The sequence below is a fragment of the Populus alba genome, chromosome 8, assembly GCF_005239225.2.
Source record: "Populus alba chromosome 8, ASM523922v2, whole genome shotgun sequence".
In the NCBI taxonomy this organism is placed as follows: domain Eukaryota; kingdom Viridiplantae; phylum Streptophyta; class Magnoliopsida; order Malpighiales; family Salicaceae; genus Populus; species Populus alba.
Genome location: NC_133291.1, coordinates 9,206,913 through 9,230,663, shown reverse-complemented (window position 1 = coordinate 9,230,663; position 23,751 = coordinate 9,206,913). Strand labels below are relative to the sequence as shown.

Sequence of the window (23,751 nt, the reverse complement as noted above, 5' to 3'; positions counted from 1 at the left end):
GAATAATAAAGTTGCAATTTCTGTTCGATATTCGAAATGACCGCTAACATGCTTTGCTAGAGATGGCCCAGCCATGCGAGGACTTCATTTCTAGTTACAATTTGCGAGGGTATGGCAAGACGCAACGCACGCCTATTTCTTTTCCCAGCTTGTAAAGAATTGTAAGCTCACCTTTTCCTTTTAATTTTAATAATTTTTTGCTAGGGAAAGGCAAATGGCCATTATCTTCCCTAGCTTGCTTTTCCAGCTTCTAGGACTCTTCAGGAAACAAATTTAGACCCTAAAACGAGGTCGTATCATAACAGAAATTCACAAACAGGGTGCTCTTAACAGTATGATTTCTTTTGCATGCTCTCGGGTCTATTTAGAATTGTGATTAGAGATTATTATTTAAAATTATTTTTATTTAAAAGTATATTAAAATAAAAAAAATTATTTTAATATCAATACATCAAAATAATCTGAAAGCATAAAAATAAAATTTCAAAAAATAAAATTAAAAATGTTTAGAGAAATAGGATGCAAATACACCCTTAGCTATCCATTGCTTACCGACACATTTTTTGTGTTATACACTATATTCGTAGAAATGAGCCGTTGTCAATAGTTTTTTCACATTGATGACAAGTTGTGTTAGGCTGTCCCACTGCATTTAACTAGTGACTTGGATTTGAGTGTTTTATTATTGAAAATTATTAAAAAAAAAATTATGTTTTTTATATATTATTTTAATGGTTAATATCAAAAATAAATTTTAAAAAAATAAAAATAGTTTTTTTTATATATTTTTAAACAACAATCACTTTAAAAAATATTACTACAATAAATAACCATTACTATCTTCTTGAGTGGGTAAGTTTGAGGCTTAGAGACTTCGTGCTGGCTAATTAAATTTGCCTCCCACTGAATCACTTATTTGACAAATTAAATTAATTATGCCAAGTTTTTTCTCTTAATCCATTTTTTTTCATTTTATTAGACTAACAATTGAGTTTCAACGACAAATATACATATCACATAAACTATCTTTATAAAATAAGACAGTTTGAACACACACACACACACATATATAAAATAAATGCCCAAGAACGAATAGAATATAGAATATTCGTTGCTCGGCGGGACGCCCACCTAAACGAAGAAACACGAGAAAAAAGAGAGGTCCCAAGAAAACCACAAAATCTCTCGGAATCTTCCCGTGAGCCCAATAAAGTTATCGATATTTTTCTCCCCTTTGATTTCTAGGGCCCTCGCGTTGGTGGTGTTAAAGAGAAAACAACTACGATCTATATATATATACTAGACACTTGACCCGCGCGATGCCGCGGGTCATTTTTTTTTGCATAAAAAATATTAAAACAAATAAAAATTTAAAAATCTTGGGTTTTTTCTGTAAAGTTTATACCCAAAAAATTTGGGTTTGGTTGCAACGTCTGACTTTAAGAGTAATATTTATAATATTAATAATAAATGGATTTAAACTTGCATGACCCAAGTTTAAGTGAGTCTGGCTACAAACACCGGACCCAAGAATATTGGATGTGGGTCTAGATATAAGGTCGTGTCATAAAAGTGTGATAATTAAATAAATTGATTTAAAAAAAAACAAAGAAAAAAAATCAACAAAAATGAAAAAACTAATGAAGAAAAAGAAAACAATTTGAATTAATTGGGTTAACCCTTTAAACCAGGTTATCCCGTAAAACTTGAGATTCACATCATGAAAGTTTGATAAACTAAATAGAAAAAACAAATGACGGGTTTACCGCATAATTAACTTGGTTTAACCCATCAAAACCAAGTTAAACCCGTCAAGCCCAGGACAGGCGTGTCATGAAAGTATGAAAGTCTGATAATTAAATAGAAAGAAAAATTAACTTTAACAAACTAAACTAAATGAAAAAAAATAATTTGTCAAATCAGGCTAACCCATCAAATCCGAGATCCGTATCATGAAAATCTGATAACTAAATAAAAAAAATTAACATTAACAAATTAAATCAAAACAAAAAAAATTCATTAAAAAAAATTAAAAGGAAAAAAAATAGTATATATAATATAATATAATACAATGTAATTATATTTTATAATTATAATTATATATATAATAACTATAATATATTAATATATTAATAAGTAAATATATTAGTAAAAGGCGTGACATGCCCGCGCGATGCCGCGGGCTTGGGGGACATGCTTGTGTGTATTATTGTGGATTTGTGAAAAAAAATCATATAAAAAAATGTTACAATCCACAATATTTTTAAAGGAAAAAACTACAAAGCTATATTCTCAAACCAGCTCAAATATTAAAAAAAAAAAAAAATCGACAAAAAAAACAATTAAAAAAAAACAACAAAAAATAAAAAAAAAAAGAAGATGACAATTTTGGAAGGAAAAAAAAGCAAAAAAAAATAAAATAAAAAAATGGAAAAAAAAAACATGTGGGGAAAGTTAAAGCTAAATTTTCAATCAGCTAAATATTAAAATCATTTAAGAAAACACTGTAGCAATCTATAGTGTTTTGTGAGGAAATATACAACTATAATTCTCAATCAGCTCAAATATTAAAAAAAAAATCAATAAAGATAAATAGATAATTTTTACAAATATAAAAAAAACGAAAGGAAAAAAAAAAACATCCATGGAAACACTTATAACAATCTATAGTGTTTTCATGAGAAAATCTACAATTGTAATTTTTAAACCAGCTCAATATCAAAAACAATAAAAAAGACAAAGACCATTTAAAAAAAAAACATATGGGAAAATACCTGTAGCAATCAACGATGTTTTAAGGAAAAAAAGCTAAATTGTTAGCCAGTTCAGTATGAAAAAAATAAATTTGACAAAAAACATATTTGAAAAAAAAAACATCGACAAAAAAACATGTGGGGGAAACACTGTAGCAAGGCAAAAAATCATGTGCGAAAACACTGTAGTAATCTTACAGTGTTTTTAAAATAACTACAAAGCTAAATTCTCAATCAGCTTAAATATAAAAAAAAATAAAATCGACAAAGATAATTCTGAAAAAAAAAATATTTAATAAAAAACCATGTAGAGAAACACTGCAGCAATCTAGTGTTTTAAAGAAAAAAAATTAAAAAAAAACTAAATTATCAATCAGCTCAATTGTAAAAAAAATAAATCAACAAAAATAATTATGAAAAAAAAATATAAAGAAGAAAGACAATTTTGGGAAAAAAAAAACATGGGGAAAGCTAAAGTTAAAGCTAAATTCTCAATCAACTCAATATTAAAAAAAATAAATTAGAAAAAGATAATTTAAAAAAAAAAAACATGCGGTGGAAACACTGCAGACAAACAAAAATCATGTAAGGGAAACACTGTAGCAATTCATAGTGTTTTTTTTTTTTGGAAAAATGCTACAAAGATAAGTTCTCAACCAGCTCAATATAAAAAAAAAAAAAAAAACTGACAAAAGACTATTTTTTTTTAAAAAAGTCAATTTTGGGTAAAAAAAAAGAAAAAAAAAACATGTAAAAAAAACGAAACAAAAAGCGAGAGAAAAAACACGCGGGGAAAGTTACAGTGTTTTTAAAGAAAAAAACCAAAAAAAACTAAAATTTCAACCAGCTCAATAGCCAAAAAAAAAAAAATCAACAAAAATAATTATATAAAAAAAATATATATGTAAAAAAATGACAATTTTGGAAAAAAAAAAAAAGAAATAAAAAAAATAAAAAAAAAAACATGTGAGGAAAGCTAAAGCTATATTATCAGCTAGCTCAATATTGAAAAAAATAAATTCGATAAAGATAATTTTTTTTTAAAAAACGTGGGGAAACACTGCAGCAAAATAAAAAACCATGTAGGGGGAAACACTGTAGCAATCCATATTGTTTTTTTTTTTTTTTAAAAAAAAAAAAACTACAAAGCTAAATTCTCAACCAACTTAATATAAAAAAAATAAAATCTACAAAGACCATTTTGAAAAAAAAAAAAGAATAAATAAATCATAAAAAGAAAAAAAAAACAATATATGAGAACATTATATCAATTCACAATGTTTTAAAAAAAAAAGCTACATAGTTAAAATTTCAACCAGCTCAATATTTAAAAAAATTAGTAAAGATAATTTTTGAAAAAAAAATTAAAAAAAAGTCAATTCTGCGGTAAAAAAAAAGAAGAAAAAAAAACATGTAAAAAAAATGAAGAAGAACAAAAGTGGGAAAAAAAAAAAGCTCCAGAAAAAAAAACAAAAGCGAAAAAAAAAACAGAAAAAAAAGGTACAAAAAAAAACAAAAGCAGAAAAAAAAAAAAACAAAAACGCAAAAAAAAAAATTGCTACAGAAGAAGGAAAAAAAATATTATAATATAATAATATAATTATAATTATAATAATAATTATTATATATAATAATAATAATTATTATTATTTATATTAAGTATCATTAAAAGGCGTGGGAGGCTACAGTGCTTTCCCACGCCTTTTAGAGTTCTTTAATATATATATATATATATATATATATATATATATAAAAAGATGAGATTGTGGTAGTAATAATGATTTAAATTATTTTTTTAATTTTTATCAAAATTATTTTTAATATAAGCACATTAAAATAATTTAAAACATAAAAATAATTTTTATTTTAATTAAAAAATAATAATTTTAAAACACAGTTTGTCCGGGTATTCTAAACACTCCCGAATAATGGAAACAATGTCCCTGATGCCTCAAGATCCTCACGAAAGAGCCATGATATGCTTTTGGACTAAATTTGCTGAAGAGAAGGTGATTATTGCTTACCATTCTCTTACTTTGTTTATTGCTTGATTTTTAATTTAAGTGGAGCACGTAAGTATTTCACTTAGTTTTTTTCTAACTTTCCTTTTTGTAGGACTTTATTGCGAGAAAATTCAATTAAAAATAATAAAAGTGAAGTGAGAGAAAATTTATAGATACTCTCATCTTTTCTTTTCTTTTTTGAGCTAGGAATCTTGAAGGGTTATAAGTGTTTGAAAAAAATATGTTTTACATTGAGTTCAGGCTTTAAGATTAGTATCGAGAAAATCTTATTAAATTATTTGAATATATTAGAGCTAATAGGAGGGGTTCGTGCTTACTTAATTTATGTAAGAAAATAATAATTTTGATTGACGTTATTATATATATAGACATGATCAGAATTGGGCAATACATAACTATATTTATTACAAAATAAAAAAATAATATAGTTTATGATTTATATCTCCATGACTTTTCGTCGATTTATCCTTGTAGACACAATGTCAATGTGCGAATATTTTAATATAGGCTTGGAATTTATGACGCCATTTAACTTTCCTATTCTTTTTGAAGATTTTGTATGCTGCATGGAATGCAATGTGCTCTCTAGGAGAGGAAAAGGAAAAGGCAGCAAAACTAACCGTTGACGCCATAGAAAAGATAAGAGGGAGAGCTAGAAGGGAAGCAATTCTTCGGAGGAGAGAGCATCGGCTACTTGGACATTGCTCGAGGATGGATGTCTTACTGGCTTCCAGTTTGGGAAGAAGTTGGGTCATGATTTTGAAATCAGACCTGGTCCGACGGGTCAATCCGAAGCTAGAATTAAGTCGTATTGAAGAAAAAAACAAGAAAAAAAAACTTGGATTGACCCGACGACCCTGTAATACCCGATTGCAAATTTATTAATTATTTTTTTACTAAAATAAATATTATTTTGATTTAAAATAAATAAATTTTGAACTAGTTACGTAGTTAAAACTTGAAATCAAGATCTTGAAATGAACCGGGTCTTAAAACTAAGGTTAATTTCATAAAGATATAGATCCACTCCAATTTTCGGCGCTAACTTGAAGGATTAAGAATTTTCTCGAGCATCCTGTGATCAAGGAAAATTTACCTCCTCGAGACAGGATGATCATTTATTTCCAGAATCGAAGCAAAGAGCTAGCTTCTAGGCCTCGCGGGTGATTTTGGACTTGATGGTCATTGGCTGTACATGTCGAATATGAGACATCAAGAGAAGGGAACTTGGGAGCCACTTGAACTACAAACTAATTGGTGATTATGTAATATAAATTGCATAATGCTATATATGAGAAAAGTTTCTTCTTTTTTTTCCTCCATATTTTCAGAGACAAGTTACGTTTTACGTAATTTTTCCAATAATGAAATAAATGAAATTTTAGTAATCGAACTCTTGGCTCTCTTCTTTTTAAACAACCTTACCTTCTTTTTTTCTTATTAACATAGTTATCAAGGATTTATTAAAGGTAAAGTTTAAGTCATGCATCAGAAGGAGTAATCTCAGTTAATTCAATTTTTTTACAAACAAATCAAAACAACTTTTTTTTATTAATTTTTTTTTTAAATCAATGGGTTAAGGTTGAGTTTTGATCTTGTTTTACTCTGGGTCAACAAAATTGTACATTGATCCTGTTTTTAACTGGATTTCATAGTTTTTTTTTTTTTTTTTCAACCTAAAGTTCTAAATTGATCTAGACCCTAAATAAATCGGGTTATAAGTTAGTCGAGTGAACGAGTCTAGATTATTTAAATAGTGTCAAATGTTTAGGTAAAAAAAAATAACGATGTAACTTCAGATTAGTTCGTATTTTATTAACTATTTCTCAATTAAATCCCAACCTATTTTCTTATCAATTAGGTCTTTATAATCATCAATCAAGTTCTTATGTATACAATTATTGCAAACATTTGACATAAAATTTTACTAATTTTGATTAAAAATCACGAATTTTTATTGCATAAATTGCGCAGATTAGATGAGAAACATTGATGGATTTGGATGGAGAACTTATTGGGAATTTATGATACTTAAGGGTCAAATTGATGTAAACAAAGTTAGAGACCTAAATAAAAATTGGTGTATTTGTTGGGGACTAATAAGAGGTTATCCCCGGTTGCGTTGATAAGGGAAGGAGCGACAAGGCAAAAGAAGAGCCACTTATTTGCTTGAAGAAAGAAACAATGGCTTTCTCCTCCAGCACCTTCTCAACAATCCCTGCATTTCTCTACAAAAGCACTCGCCATGCACCGAATAATAAAACAAGGCTTAGACCACCCATCACTGCTACGCTCGCAGAGAAGAAGAATACCAACGCCTTACAGTACAGGAAACTTGGAGACTCTGATCTTGAAATCAGCGAAATCACTATGGGAACTGTAAGAACATTTGTTTTCTCGCCACATCTTGTTTTTCATTTTCGTTTGAAGTTTGTAATGAAGCAATGGTAAATGAGTTTGCCTGTTTTCTTCATTTTTTTTCCTGCAATGTTGTTTCAGATGACATTTGGGGAACAGAACACAGAGAAAGAAGCTCATGAAATGCTTAGCTATGCATTTGACCATGGAATCAATATTTTTGACACTTCAGAAGCAGTAAGTCCTTTGCTTAACTTTGTTACCTTCGCACTTATGGACATTCTTGACTGGGTCTCTCCAACAAATTTCTGCTTTGTAATCTTTTGTATTGCGTAATAATTTGTTTGTTTGTTTCTCTTTTTTTTGTATAAAACTATGGAAGACAGGATTTTCCAGGCTCCCTTTCTTTATTCCCACTTATAAGGGAGGTGGACCTAACCGTGTGATGAATTTGAGCTTTGCTTTACCCATGAAGAGAAATAGCTCAGAGAGTGAAGTTCCTTTATCTACTTATTAGGTGCTTCTGTATACTCATTTTCTTAGAGAAAAGTTAAGTACCCCTTTCGTAATTTGTTGGTAAAAGAAAAGTTAAGTTTCCGGTTCTTAAGTAATTCATCATCCATTTAAAATTAAATCAGTTCTTAGAGAGATGGGGGCTTCTGGACACTTTTGGTAAATGAATTGTTCTAGAACTAGGTGCTACCACTTAGTGTTTTTAGTTGATGGAATCTTCGAGATTTAAGAATTGACTCCATATAATGGGGAAAGAAACATTGAAATAGGTTTGATGTGGACTCGTTTTTAAGGCCTGCATATGAAATAGAGAAAGAGGAGATTGAAAAGATGAAATCACAGCATGCTACTTAACTGGGAGCAGTGGAAGTCAACTCAATGTCACTAATGGTAAATGCCACTCAATGCAAACAAAGATTGCTCCATACATATTTAATTTAGTCGGAGGATAACTCCATTCTGATCAGTAAATGAACATGCTAATCTTTTTTCTTTCAAACACAAAGATTGCTCTCTACTAGCGATAGATCTTAGTTTATATAAACTAGGTTGTTACAACCTTTCAAGTATGATAAAGTTTAACTCTTTGTCAAGATTAAGAGTACTAGCTTTAAGGGAACTGAAACAAATAGAAGGAAGGCTTTGTAATCGTGATAAATCCAGTAGAAAAATAGAATCCCTGAATTAGACAATTTAAAATAGTCTTCTCAGATTGTGTAATAAGCTTTGACAACTTGATAGGAAACTACTCATAAATCCTCTAGAAAACTATGATGAGTGCACTTGTTTGAAGCACTGGAATTTAGACATACCTTTTCAATGGTATATGGCGTTAGTGATGTTTCAAAATTAGTGGAGTTATACTTCTGAATTTGACCCCAGACTCTCAATATGCACAAAAGATTTAGTCCAGTGGAGGCTGCAGACCAAAATCTTCTAATTGTCTTTAATAAGAATGTAAAATCTGCCAAGCGAAACAAACTCCAAGCAAAGAGGAATTTATAATAAATATACCGGATGCATTTGATCAAGTTTAATAAACAAACTCATCATAAGGTTCATACTTACCTTGACCAGGCTCTCTAAATGAAATCCGACTTTTGATCCTTTGCACTTGATAATTCAGTAAAATAAATTGTCCATCTTACAATATGAAGCCTTGAGATTGGGTTGGAAAAGTAGATTTCTTCTTTTGTTGTACAACTTGGATGGATGTCGCTTTGACCATGCGCAAGCATGATAATCATGTTTCATTTAAACTTATGGGTATTGTCTTGTCCTCATTTGATGGCATCTAAATCCTATTCGCATGTGCATCTAAATTAGACATAACAAATGTCCATGTGAATTTTTCCCTAGGCGCGTAAAACTTTGCAGATCTCAACATCATGAGCTTCAACCCTTAGGAAAGATCTTAAATGTGTTTTCATTGTGAATGCGGTTACAAAGGGGAAAAAGTAAAGAAATTGCTGTTCTCTTTCTAATCCAATTTCAAGGCTTTGTTTTGTTAAGGCAGGACATAGTATTCTAATGAATCATCAAGTGCCAAGGATAAAAGTTTTTTTTGTCAATTCTTCTTTGCATGCAGTTCCTTTTACTTGAAAGATTTCTCATGTTTTTTTCTGAAAGACGGATGCTCATACAAGTGTAAAAACAAATACTAAAATGAGAGTGGCCTTTGCCAGATACAAACCCAAAGTTTAATAGGAGCATCTCTAGCAAGCCCCTAGACTCAACCTTTTCTGCATGTAAGATTATAAGGTCTTTGTTTTGAAGTTACTTGTCTCTAGTTTCTGGAGCTTAGTGTTATCTGATCTGTTTTTTTATGGTTTTATATATCATTTGAACTAGATGCATACATTTTTTCTTGCAGTATCCTGTTCCAGTGAAGAAGGAGACACAAGGAAGAACAGATCTCTATGTTGGTAACTGGTTGAAGTCTCAACCCCGAGACAAGGTACTTTGTTAAGACACATTACTTGCCAATGTTTCCTTTTTAGAGTTCACAATAGGCACCCCTGATCAAGATTTTAAATGTTCTTTCGAATTCCAGTTTCTTCAATCTCATTAAGTACTTCAATTGATCAAAGCATGTGATTCTTTCCTAATCCTTTGCTTGAATTGCCGTGCTTACTTCTTAGCTAGTGGCAGCAGTTAATTTTCAGTATATGTCCAGGCTTCTAATGGTGCATGTTTTTTGTGTGCTACATTCAATGTCAATGGTAACTGATAATGGTAGATAAAGTGGATACAATATTTGCAGTTAAAAGTTCGAAGCAGATCCATGGTCTTAATTTATGCTGAACATTTACTCCAGGGTTGCTAATTTGATTTGTGATCATGTCTCGTGTTAATTTGATTCCTTTTGATTAATGAGTGATTTTTGTTTTTGCGGTGGTAGAATCTGGAGCTGTGGATAAATTCATGGATTTGTATGTCCGGGTTTGATTAATCACCGAATGTAAAGATAATATCATCAGTAACTTTAGTTTTTTCTTCACCACACATCTTTCCTGGTCAACACTTGGTTGACTCAAGCTTAAGTACCTAATTTCTTAGTACTTTCAGATCAATGATATATGGTTATCTTTCATTATGCATAGGTTATTTTGGCTACAAAAGTATGTGGGTATTCGGAGAGGTTAAGTTATCTTCGTGGCAATGCTAAGGTTGTGCGGGTTGATGCTGCTAATATTAAAGAGAGTGTGGAGAAAAGCCTCAAGCGCCTTGGCACTGATTACATTGACCTGTTGCAAATCCACTGGTAACTTTGCGTGTTTTTTTTTTTTTTTTCGTTTTAATGATTTACTCCCTAGCATCTGAAGTTCAGATTTCCTATGACTGGAGGTAATTTATATGATTGAACTTGTTGTTTTGACCCCAAAAGAAGATTTGCAATTACTTTGATTTAAGAATACATGATTAATTTGCTTAGAATATAAACATATGCTGATTACATTTTCACAAGATCTTTAACTGTCCTAGGATATATATTGTGGGATACTTAACTACTGAACCAGGAATATTTTTGGTTTCCAGCTACCTGGAGTCTCACACACCATGTATTGAAATCCCAATAGAACTGGGACAGCCAGTTAGGTTCTCTAGGCAGACTAGGCCTTAGTTTTTAGTTACTTGTTACATATTTATCATATTGGCTAGTCAATCATTTAAATTTCAACTTCCTATATGCTGCTGATTAATGATAGTATGAAACCACCGGATATGGTACTCCTATATGATCACATCTTCTATGAATACATCAAGAGAACTTATGGCAACAGATTTTGCTCTGCTTATATCACTGAAGAGGTTGTACTTTGTCTTAATAAAGAAATTAGGATCTGGGCGTCCCTACAGAAACCGAGTCACTGATCCTCTTATGTTATAGTTTCTTTATTTCAAAAGATTCATAATGCAATAGAAGCCAAAAGCTGGTGCATTTAAATAACAAGGACACATAGAGGAGTACCATCTAAAAGGATCCGCAACATGACATTGTATGAGCATTTTTGCTTGGCCAAGAGCTAGTGCATTTAAATGCCAAGGACAAGTAGAAGAGTACCAAAAGCTAGTGCATTTAAATATCAAGGAAAAATCAGGTATAAAATGGCTTTGATCAAGATTCTTAATGATCCCAAGTGTAAAGTCATATTTTTCCTATATTGTTGGAAACCTTTTTGTTGTGTTGGGATCATTATGCTGTAAAGTTTTATAACAGGACAAACAGTTGACCCTACTAATTTTTTCTTCTCTCTTTACTTTCCCTCCCTGATGTCTCAACTGTTTGTCCTGTCATATCACTAAGGAATTTCTTATTATACTTGCCAGTTTTCATTCAGAATAAAAGCTATATACGAAAGGAAAACTCTCATCAAATGAGTTGTGGTTTGACTTCAATACAGGCCTGATCGCTATGTAGCAGTGTTCGGTGAGTTTTTGTATGATTATTCAAAATGGAGACCAAGTTTGCCATTTGTGGAGCAACTGAAGGCCTTTCAAGACCTGATTGATGAAGGAAAGGTAACTGGTTGCTATACTTTTAACGACTTGTATCTCCCTTATGTGTTAAATACATATATTATGGCACTGTTTTTTGGATAATATGGTGAATTTATACTCTTTTCTTGATGTAATACGGTGAATTTATAAATGATGAGTGCACCAGACATTCAAGGAACACTATAAATGAAAGAAATCTTGAACTGCATTCTGAAATAATAGAAAGGGAAGAGATCACATGTTCAGCTAGTATAAAAGAAATCACTCAAACTGATTATCAGTTGAAGACACTCCTCGAAGAAAACTATCCTGCAGCATCCCACAACAAAGTTAAGAAAACTATCCTTCCTAACTTATAAAAATTTTGTGAAGTGAGGCAATTTTTAAAGAATCTGGACTTCTGCTCCATCTTGATGATCCAAACAAGTGGAGACATAGCACACCTCCACTGCTTGCCTCCTCCAAAATCTGTAAACTGCTTCCGAAACAAGTCATTGACATGTTCCAGAAGTGGAGATAAAGATCTTTGTGTTGGGGTTTTACCAACAACAAAATGGATAGAGAGGAAGAGAGTCTCACTTACTACCAGTCCTTCTAAAGTCTAAACTGCACCTACACATCCAGGACTCACTGCTGATGAATAACAATTCATGTTATAAGCACTAATCTTCTGGCCTGGGAGAGAAGATGGCTCTGACCTCTGAGTTTTCTATCTTAACACTTAGCTTAATCACATGGAGGCAGGTCTTTGTATGACTTATCCCTGTTTTATCTTGCATGAATTTAACATCAATATTTTAGTACTGCTTGAGAATATGAATGCCTTTGAAATTATTTAGGTACGCTATATTGGTGTTTCAAATGAGACTTCATATGGAGTGATGGAGTTTGTTCATGCAGCCAAAGTTGAAGGATTGCCAAAGATCATCAGTATCCAAAACAGCTATAGTCTGCTAGTTAGGTGTCGTTTTGAAGGTAATTGGTTTCTGTTCTTCATATAATTTCAGGTGGAAATCCAAAATGAAGCCCTTTCTGATCTGACACCTGCTGCCATTATTTTCCACTTTCATTGCTGCATCTAACATAAATTTTAGAATAGAAGATCCTGTTATCTCACTCCAGCTTTTCTATTTCACTATTTACTACTTATCACCTTAATTCTCTTTCTTGGGCAAGGCATTTTTGTACACGTAGAACCCAATTCTTCCTCACATGTCTAGTATCATGCCCTCTGTAGCTCTAGAACTTGGTTACCAGTTCTCATTGATGTCCGCTGGACTCCTTTATCTGCTATCTGTGTTAAGTAAATTTTTCTCAATTGTTTCTCGTAGTACTTTTTTTCCAGATTTTCTTCATGCCTTCAAAGCTTCTAGAGAAGCCCTTAACGGTTTTGCAGTTGAGGCCAATGCTTTTCTAATTTCATCAATAATGCTTGGGATGCAATCTGAGCTTTGAGCAGCAAAAATAGTTTAGAGGACAGGTGATTACAAGAGGAAGTTTCATGTTTCCAGACTGAAAGTATTTGATTGTTTATCAGATAACCTGATATGCACATCTTGTTTCAGTAGCTGGCTACAATGTCATGTTGCTATGCTGGGATTGAAGTTCAATGCCTCACAATTTGAATTTGTTCTCAAAATTTTAATTCCTTGCTTTTGGCTTTGATTTCATTCTGATAAATAATTAATACATGTCAAGCTGTGTTTATTCTGTCCCTTGTTTAATAAACTAATAAAGTTGGTAGAATTGGGAGTTTTCCCACCCACTAATAAATTAATTCTAAGTTTTACTTGGAGAAAGCAATAGACAAGTTGTACTTGTTTGGATGCTTGTTTGAAGGCCAATGTAATTATGTCTCCTTGGTTATTGCAGTTGATCTCCTTGAAGTCTGCCACCCAAAAAATTACAACATTGGCTTGCTTGCTTACTCTCCATTGGGTAGTGGCATGCTGAGTGGGAAGTATTTGGATATTAACTCTGAGGCTGCAAAGAAAGGAAGGCTGAACCTCTTCCCTGGCTACATGGAGAGATACAAAAATTCACTCTCCAGGGTATGCTATAATCTAAATGTTTCTATAGATTGCAATGGACAGTTTTGAGCATGTTTCGGACTCATTGATATACAAATGCAGAGAAAGCACGGTTGACTCCGTTGTTAGGGCAGAAGCAATCTCTGTTATGAGAAACTAAGTGGTCTAAGTTCTATTGTGTCAGAAAAATCAGAAAAAAGTATTAGTGGCACTTTGTGTAGGAGAACTAGTTGAATTGTTGGACTTTGTCTTTTACAATCTTGTTTTATTTTTAGTTTTACTAGACTAGTTTACAAAAGCATTGCTCTTTGAGATTTTTCGTGCTCTTGGTAAAAAAGATCCTGAACAATGTCGTACTTCCACATATACACTAGAAGTCAGAGGGCCATCAAACACACACACACACAAATAGAAATCCATGAGCAGGAACATTTCTCGCAGGTTATCGTATATTTAAGATGTATGACTATTTTGGAATCCCTTTTTTTACTGCATTTAGTTGATTGCTTTGAACATCAAGTTGAATCTATTACAGCTAGTTTGTTTTTGTGCTCAATGTTCCTCGTGTCTCAGGAAGCAACCGTACAGTATATTGAATTGGCCAAGAAGCATGGTCTAACTCCAGTTGAGCTTGCCCTTGGATTCGTTCGAGACCGTCCATTTGTGACAAGTTCAATCATTGGCGCAACTTCTCTTGAGCAACTAAAAGAAGATATCGATGCTATTATGACGGCCCCGCGACCTTTGCCAGCTGAAGTAACTGCAGATATTGAAACTATTTTCAAGAGATACAAAGATCCTTCCATCCTATAACTGTTGTTGCCTTAAGAGTCTGTTATAATCTTTAAAGATTAACATATATTGTCATATTTCACTATACAAGCATTTATCGAGGCCAGGGAAAAAGAACACTTGATATGAAACAATCGAGTATTAGCTCAACGAAGCTTTCTACCATTTTTTCTCCATACGTTAAGAACAATAACAGGTGTTTAATATTTATGAATTTAACTGTGCTAACTTAAATACAAATATGTTTATGTTAGCTTGCGGGTTGTCTGTCTGAGCTCGCAGGTATCTGGTTCGCGTGGGTTAATATTTGCGGGTGTTGAACACTCGTGAGTAATCATGTGCCATAAGACTTGATAAACATGACCTACTTGTATGATAATCCTTCGAGGGTTCTTTTTTTTCCCTTCAATGGCCAGAAAAATCTTCAATATTTTAAGAAAACCTATTATTCCATGCTTCATTTATCAAACTATATATATATATATATTGACAATTGTATTTTAATTTATATGGTTTAAAATATGAAGAAAAATGAAAGATAGTATACAAAAAAATGAAAATGAAAAATATCAATTAGCACATTTGAAAAGCAGTTTAACCAGTCAGGGGACGTGGCGGCAATCAAAGAAGCGCGCCAATATCTGACCCAATTGCTTTTTAGCTACAAAACCACCTTAACAATGTGACACGCTGCTTCCTTCCCTCCTATCTCGCCTCCACTCCCTCTCCCTCCCTCCCTCCCTCCCTCTCTCCGGTCACACAAACAAACGTTGATGTGCTTCTTGATCTGATTTTTCTTCATGATCAATTGACAGAATCCATCTCGCCCAAAGAAAAAACTGAAAAAAAGAGAGAAACATCACATTCTTACATCCTGAATCAGACATGGGTCATGTTCTCTGAAATCTGCAAGGTGGGTCAATATTCTTGTGATATTTTCAAGATGGGTTAATGATTTGTGCGTTTTGAAACGTTGAATGTGATCCGATATACACCCTTTTCTTTTCTTTTCTATATATATTCTTCCGCTTGGTTTTGGGCAATCTTTAGAAGGTAAAAAAAAAAAATAAGGAGAAAAGGAAGGTTGATGAGAGGCCAAAGTAGAAGAAAACATATGCATCTATGAAGACTGAGGCACAGAAGTCGCCACGGCACCACCTGATGCAGTTGTTGTCGGTTGAGCTTCTTCTTCAGCAGAACTTTCAGATGGAATGGCAGATCTTGTTAATTATGGGAATCCTGAGCGTGACATTGAGCAAGTTAGTTCTTTACCCTTTCCGTTGCTTGCAGCTTTCTTTTGTCCAATGTTTATAAAAATGCAGGCAAACCAGAGGTTCAATAAAGAACAAAAAATTAAAGCAAACTGTTCATTGGGTTTATTAGGTTCAATTCACAGGCACTTGGTGTTTTCCTGGATCCCTAACATATACTGGACGCGCAAATACAGTTTCTTTTATACTTGCAATGTCCCTGCCTTTTCTGCACAATCAAGTTAATGCAAGATTATGTTGAACCCTAAGACATACCAAGATACATATTAGGTTAAGAAATTATGAATCCAAATATGCTAATAGGCGATGATATCCCTGTAAACAAAGATAAAGCGAGAAAAAGGTGTTTAAATTTTGTAGTTATGAGATTTGAAAAACTTGTGAATCCAACATTTTCATTGTAGTGTTGGTCAGGTAGTTTAGAAGGTAGACAAGTAAAGCTATAAACAAGAGCAAAGCTTATTGAGTGGTCTGTGGAAATCTTCTTAAGTTAAATGGTTAACTGGCTCTTAGAAGTAGCCCTTCAGGAATTCTAGATGAATATACTGATAAGATGGAATAAACTGCTGCAGTGTTATCTTTATGAAAAATAGAAAATTATAACCTTAGAATTTCTTCTGGTTGCATTTTCATCAAAGCTTTTCGTTTCTTGATGCTTGTTTTTCTACTCTCTTAATTTTGAAGGCACTAGTTACTTTGAAAAAAGGCACTCAATTAATCAAGTACAGCCGGAAAGGGAAACCCAAGTTTCGCGCCTTCAGACTTTCTCCGGTATGTTATTTACCATTTAGCTGACATGTCTTTCAGCTTTTGCTGTGGTCCTGTGGAACTTTTTGGCACAACAGAACAGGATGTTGCGTTGTCCCCAGAATTAATTTGTCTGGAGAATTTGAAATCATGTAATAACCGATTTTCCCCTATTGGATATGTTATCGAAACTTTTCTTTTCACATAGGCTGTAAGATTTAGTTTTGTTCTCCTAAGTAGGGACATGTCTATAAGCACTATAGATTGGCAACAGTTGTTAGAAAACTGAAAGTAAATGACAGATACAATTTAAGAAAATTTCTTTCATTATGAAATATTGGTTTCAAGGAGTATGATCAACATCACCACATTTCCTATTCAGCAAATAGTTAGGGTGCTTACACAGTTCTCACAATAAAGTAAGTATTTATCAGGTTAACCTAGTTGAGGATCCTTCTCTTATAATGTGATTCAGTCCTCCTCTTCTTGGCCTGTCGTCCTTACTTAATGTATGATCTAAGATGATATCTTTCATGAACATACTGGATTTATGTTTACAAATGAGCGTTTATCTGGATTTCCATATATCATCGAAACTGGTTATTCTTAGATGCATGCTTTGATCAACTTTTTGCAGAAAAAAATCATGTCTTTATTTATTCCCTTGTTTCTGCAATGTCCTGCAACCTTGGCATTTTTTCTTAGATACACATTTCATGGCTAAAGTAACTTGCTCAAATATCTATATAATGACCCTCAGAATGATTCTGGTGCATCTCTCGTTACCCTCAAGGTTATAAATGATTTCAATTTTAGTGCTATTAACAGGATGAAACATCATTGATCTGGCTGTCACATGGACAAGAAAAGAACCTGAAATTGTCTTCTGTATTGAAAATCATCCCTGGACAGAGAACTGTGAGTTGAACATTTGCTTTGGGAACTAGATGTTGATATCCATTTCATTCATTTAACCTTCAATTATGTATAATACCATCGAGATTCTTATTTTGAAGTGTCAAAGTCTAGACATTGTTTGCTATGTTCTGATTTATACAGGCCGTGTTTAGAAGATACTTGCGCCCTGAAAAGGATTGCTTGTCATTTTCACTTCTATATAACAACGGTGAAAGATCTCTTGATCTGGTCCGTGCCAGTAAACTGTCACTTGTATTTTTTTCAGATTTTGATTTATCTTTGTACTACTAACAATTTCAGATCCAGTAATTACATATTTACTTTTTATCCATAGATCTGCAAAGAAAAAGTTGAGGCAGCGGTGTGGCTTGCAGGCCTCAAGGCATTGATTGGAAAAAATCATAATAGACGTACAAGAAGCAATATTTCAGATGTGAGTTATCATTTCAACATATGTGAAGAGTTATTTTTGTCTTTGATACCTTGGCATGAATAACCAAACTGATTATCCGTGACAATCCTTTTAGCTATTATCAATGATTTTACAGGGGCTAAATTAATATTTTTTTTAAAATGATCTTTGATTGGTTAAGTCCTCCCAAAATCAATGGAATTGATTGAAGGGTAGATTTTGGAGTATAAAACTATGAGAAGATCATAGTAGAACATTTTGAAACAAATAGGATAGCTTGGAAACTCCACTATAAAGCAGTATTCTAGTCCTCTTTAAAATGCTAAGCTTATTTAAAGTACATATCTTTTTAGAGCTCTATAGCGGATGTTTCTGAGGCTAGGTTCCACACCTGCTAGATAGAACTTAGAGCCCCTCTTATTTGGATTTACTACTTACCTACTGATTACTAACAAGCTTACCGCCTTACAAGTTGGTAAGTTCTACCAAGAACTTGCATGACACCCATCATCATTAAATTTTTTTCAAATACAAATCATAGTAAACCTCAATTAAATTATTTTTCTGAACTAATTAACCAGGAACGGATACTGTGATAGCCATAAAGTTACATATCCATAATGATAATCTGAACATGTTCCAGGGTTAGTGATTTCAAATCTTGCATGTGCACGTTGACCTATGTTCGATGATAACCTTACAATGTGTGACAATGAGCACATGTTCCTACTGCATTTAAGGGGAATCTGAAAATATATTTGCTTGTTTCTTAACTTGATGATATGTTTGTTACAGTTTATTCCTGAGAAAACCTAAGTTTGTTTCTTGATATTTTAGTTTCAGCTAACTGATGGTGAGTTATATCAAAATGGTCGTCCTTTTGGTGCAACTCTAGAGTTCACTTCAAGTCTTGCTCGTGGCAGGGTGTCTATTGATTTAGGTTCTCGTGACAATCCTTTGGATTTGAGAAGCTCAGATGTGTCAGAACGATCAAGTATGCAACTAAGAGCAAGTACTGGAGGAGATTTCCGAATTAGTGTTTCAAGCACTCCTAGCTGTTCGAGTGCTGGATCCGGTCCAGATGACATAGAATCCCTAGGTGATGTTTATATTTGGGGAGAAATATGGAGTGAAGGGGTTTTTCCTGATGGGTCTGTGAGCTCAGTTCCTACAAAGAACGATGTGCTTACTCCTAAGCCCTTAGAATCAAATGTAGTTCTTGATGTTCATCAAATTTCTTGTGGTGTACGTCATGTTGCTCTTGTGACAAGGCAAGGTGAGGTTTTCACCTGGGGAGAGGAATCTGGGGGGAGACTTGGTCATGGAATTGAAGATCACTTTACTCATCCTAAACTTGTTGAGTCTTTGGCAGTCACTAATATTGATTATGTTGCATGTGGCGAGTATCATACATGTGCTATATCTACATCTGGTGACTTATTTACCTGGGGTGATGGGAGCAATAATTCTGGACTTCTTGGTCATGGCACTGATGTTAGCCATTGGATACCAAAAAGAGTTTCAGGTCCTTTAGAAGGACTTCAGGTTTTATCCATCGCATGTGGAACGTGGCACTCAGCCTTGGCAACTTCAAACGGAAAATTATTTACATTTGGTGATGGAACGTTTGGTGCATTGGGCCATGGAGATCGAAAAAGTGTTTCAAGTCCCAAAGAACTTCAGTCGTTGAATGGGCTAAAAACCATAAAAGTTGCTTGCGGTGTATGGCATACTGCAGCTATCGTAGAGGTAATGAGCCAAGCTGGCTCAAACATTTCATCTAGAAAACTGTTCACTTGGGGTGATGGTGATAAGCACCGTTTGGGCCATGGAAACAAGGATATTTATCTGCTTCCCACCTGTGTCTCTTCCCTTATCGACTACAACTTCCAACTGGTAGCATGTGGACATACAATGACTGTTGCCCTCACTACCTCAGGTCACGTGTTTACCATGGGTGGCTCTGCATATGGTCAGCTAGGAAATCCAAGCTCTAATGGAAAAATCCCTTGCTTAGTACAAGATAGATTGGTTGGTGAATTTGTTGAAGAAATTTCTTGTGGGGCATATCACACTGCTGTCTTAACATCAAGAAGTGAAGTGTTCACTTGGGGGAGAGGTGCCAATGGACAATTGGGACATGGAGACATGGAAGACAGGAAACTTCCGACATTGGTTGAAGCACTGAAAGAGAGGCATGTCAAGAATATATCATGTGGCGCAAATTTTACTTCCAGTATATGCATCCACAAGTGGGTTTCTGGAGCTGACCAATCAGTTTGCTCTGGTTGTCGACAAGCATTTGGTTTTACTAGAAAGAGGCACAATTGTTACAATTGTGGGTTGGTGCACTGCCATAATTGCAGTTCCAAAAAAGCAATGAAGGCAGCATTAGCACCAACTCCTGGCAAACCACACCGTGTGTGTGATTCCTGCTATGCAAAACTCAAAGCTGCTGAGTCTGGAAATACTTCTGCTATTAATAGGAAAACTACTGTTCCTCGCCGCTCCATGGACATAAGGGAAAAGATGGAAAGGGGAGAGCCCAGGTTTTCAAGAATTTTACTCTCTCCCACAACAGAACCTATAAAATACCTTGAGATCAAGTCAGGAAAGCAAGGGGCACAATCTGAGGCTGCTTCCATAGTCCGAGCTTCACAAGTTCCATCACTTTTACCGCTAAAAGATGTTGCATTTCCAAGTTCTCTAAGTACTCTTCAAAATGCATGGAAGCCTGCTCCTCCAATAGTGCCTCAGCAGACTGTTAACTCCTCTCAGCCCGCTGCCAGCTCAAGACCTTCATCACCATACTCGAGGAGACCAAGTCCTCCACGCTCTGCCTCTCCAGGATTCTCCAGGGGTGTGATTGACAGCCTCAAGAAAACAAACGAGATTTTCAAGCAAGACATGACAAAAATGCAAAACCAAGTACTGCCTCAACAATCATATTTGTAATTCTTAATTGCATGCTTTGTCTGCTGATCATCTCATGAATCTCAATAGAGAAAGGAATAACACTCGTCTTTTCTATTATCCTTGTTGGCTGCAGATTAAAACTTTGAAGAAAAAGTGTGATAACCAAGAATTGGAGATTCATAATCTAGAGAACCGTGCCAAAGAAGCTGCTAAATTGGCAGCAGCAGAATCTTCCAAGTCTAACATAGCCATGGAATTTGCCAAATCCATCACAAAAGAGGTATATTCTCTCTATTTCTATGCTGCACTCCAATTCAAATAATTCTCTCCACTCTTGCAAATATGATCACATTATAATATATATTCAACAATAACTTTGTAGAGGAAACCTCCCAAAGCCCAACTAAGTGACCAGCTCTGATATTTTTTTGTCTTACATCAGGCAGAATTCAGTGTAGAAAAGCAGCCTTACTTACTGTTTTTATCTATTTATTTATTTTTGAGAAGAATTCTTCACTTCAAATTGATTTAGAAGATTTATATAACTACAATTAATAGATAATGAAAAGAAGAAAGAAACAGATAAAAGAATTTGAAACAAGAAGTTGTGATAACTAATATAAACAAAGAAATGTTTTGTTCTATAATGTTATGTAAAACACACCTGTAAATATAAGAACTAGATTGACAATATGTCATGTATCGATGCTCAAGACATTCTTGCATCATTAGCACACTCATGCAGTAGTTACTATAACCAGACATGTTTTAACTTCTAGCCATCTTAGCTCTTTTTTGTGCAAGTTCGAACTCTTTCTTTTCCGTACTCATTTTCTCTTAAAACGAAAAGCTCTTTCTTTTCATTCTCCACAAACCGTGTGGCCACTTATCTACCGTTCAAAGTCCTTTAATATGACAAGTTTGTTGGTACATGTTTTAGATCTTGCTAATTTCCCCATGCGTGTTACCTTTCTTGTGATTTAGTTGAAGGAGATGATGCAGCAGCTGCCTCCTGAGGGCCGAGAAACTGACACCTTGAAAGCCATTGATTCTAAAATAGAAGCTGTCCTGGAAAAAATTAGAGCATCTGAAAGTTCTTCCTTGCCAGAAAGCGTAGGGTCTGACTACCAAAATGCATCAGCATCAAGTCCTTTGACCAGTGACTCTTCTAACTTGCTGGAGAAAAGGATGGAAGGCCAAACAGATACTGTGAGAGCTACTGCGATGTCTCATACTGATGGAAGTGTCCCTGAGGAAAGCAGCAGATCATCTGTTTCTCATTTGACAGAGGCTGTACCTAGAGGAAGCTCAGAAAACGAGTCCAGAACACCTACAGCTTCAATAAAGAGAACTGAATCACAAAAAGAAATTATCGAACAATTTGAACCTGGGGTTTATGTAACTGTCATTCTACGTCCCAATGGCGTAAAGATCTTCAAGCGAGTCAAATTCAGGTATGACAACATGGTTCATCCAATTGAACTTCATAATACTAGTTTGCAAATATATTCATTGTTGTCAAATCCTTACAGTGTAAAGCAACAAATACCATATAGAGATGGATCAAATAGTTGTGCAACTTATCATATTTTGCAGCAGTGGTTTACCATTAACTGAAACTGCACCCTAATTACCAACTATTTCATTACTGTAAGTTTCCAATGAATTGTTCATGTTTTTGTCTTGTATTCGGGATTTCTAAAGCCTATACATGCCACGGTGGTGGCAAATTGGAATTTCAGGCTTAAATGAACAAACTCAGCCAAAATTAGAAAAATTAGTCTCCTCATCACTGGTAATGAAATGCAGACTTCGGAATAAATAAAGTTGGTGGTACAGATCAAAGATCTTTTATGCTCTGAATAACTAAAATTCATATGCATCTCTATGATCACCAGTTTCCTTCGTATTTGTGAAATTAGCAACCATTCTTGAGCTCAAAAAACAGTTGTTACGAAGGCTTCAATATCTTCCACTTCCTTGTCTCAATTGCTTATACCTGCCTCCTTTGTTTTCAACAGTAAAAGAAGGTTTCAGGAGCAGCAAGCGGAAGTATGGTGGAAAGAAAACAAAGATAGGCTGCTTAAGAAATACAGTCCACCGACAATAAATGTCAGTCTGGTTGGAGGACCATCGGCCCTGGTTGGATCATCCTCTACTCCGGCTCGTACTGAGGTAAATGAGGCAGGACCAACAGAAACATAGTTTCAGAAAGTAGTCTTTCGCGGTACAAAGTAGAAAGTTGAACGTAGGATCAAGAAGTTGCTCTTCAACCACTTCATTAACAATCCTCTAGTTGTCAGTGCCCTTGTTATAAAAAAAAAAAAAAAAAAAAGCATTGGAGGAGGGATCTTCTTTTTTTTCTTCCTTCAGAAATTTAATGGTAGAGCAGGGATTTTACTTACTGAAATTACAGTTCAATATGTGACAAGATGAAATTGGAATGCAGAAATACTCAATTCTTTTTCTTGCTTTGGTTTTTTACCTGCTTTTATGGACATGCAGAGCTATATCTATATCGTCAACATATCTCAAATAATCAAACAATTCTTTCGTCTCAGTTGGATCTTCAAAGTTTTTTATGAATTCTTCGTTGTGTAATAATAACCATACACTGCCGCTCACTGTGCTAATTCAAATATATCACAGTGAGCTCAAGGAATGTAACCGCCCATGCAATACATGCAGCAGCTGTAACAACCAAGAACATGCAGCATAGTGTGCTTATCAATATCAACTCCCATGCAATGCAGCAGGTGTAACAATCACGTGGTTCATTCTGCTAACAAATTTGTTAGCCCAAGATTAGGAAATCTGTTATACTATTATTCCAATGTGTATATATATACCAACATGATGAATACGAAATTAAGCTTTCATCAATATCACTGTGTGTTATTCTTTATGGTATCAGAGCATTAAATTTTTTTTTCTGCAGTAGACTTCTCTTCTTCTTCCTTCACACTTTCAATGCCTGTCAACACCACCATTCTTAACACAAATGACTCTCACAGC

General features: G+C 34.0%; 2 protein-coding genes and 1 pseudogene across 2 annotated transcripts; all 3 read left to right on the top strand.

Annotated features, from left to right (window-relative positions):
- The first annotated feature begins 4,681 nt into the window (after positions 1-4,681).
- LOC118055629 (probable glutathione S-transferase) lies at positions 4,682-6,038 on the top strand (annotated as a pseudogene).
- Positions 6,039-6,911: 873 nt separating this feature from the next.
- Positions 6,912-14,648, top strand: LOC118055628 (uncharacterized). The gene is made up of 8 exons (XM_035067579.2): positions 6,912-7,156; positions 7,277-7,372; positions 9,522-9,605; positions 10,252-10,412; positions 11,554-11,671; positions 12,490-12,625; positions 13,523-13,701; positions 14,254-14,648. The coding sequence occupies exons 1-8, from the start codon at positions 6,962-6,964 to the stop codon at positions 14,491-14,493; spliced, it is 1,209 nt and encodes a 402-aa protein (XP_034923470.1). The 5' UTR covers positions 6,912-6,961; the 3' UTR covers positions 14,494-14,648.
- A 2,558-nt stretch (positions 14,649-17,206) lies between these two features.
- LOC118055634 (PH, RCC1 and FYVE domains-containing protein 1) lies at positions 17,207-23,538 on the top strand. The gene is made up of 9 exons (XM_073410903.1): positions 17,207-17,215; positions 17,319-17,408; positions 17,550-17,636; positions 17,743-17,841; positions 18,658-20,748; positions 20,870-21,016; positions 21,721-22,190; positions 22,758-22,911; positions 23,386-23,538. The coding sequence occupies exons 1-9, from the start codon at positions 17,207-17,209 to the stop codon at positions 23,386-23,388; spliced, it is 3,150 nt and encodes a 1,049-aa protein (XP_073267004.1). The 3' UTR covers positions 23,389-23,538.
- Positions 23,539-23,751: the final 213 nt, after the last annotated feature.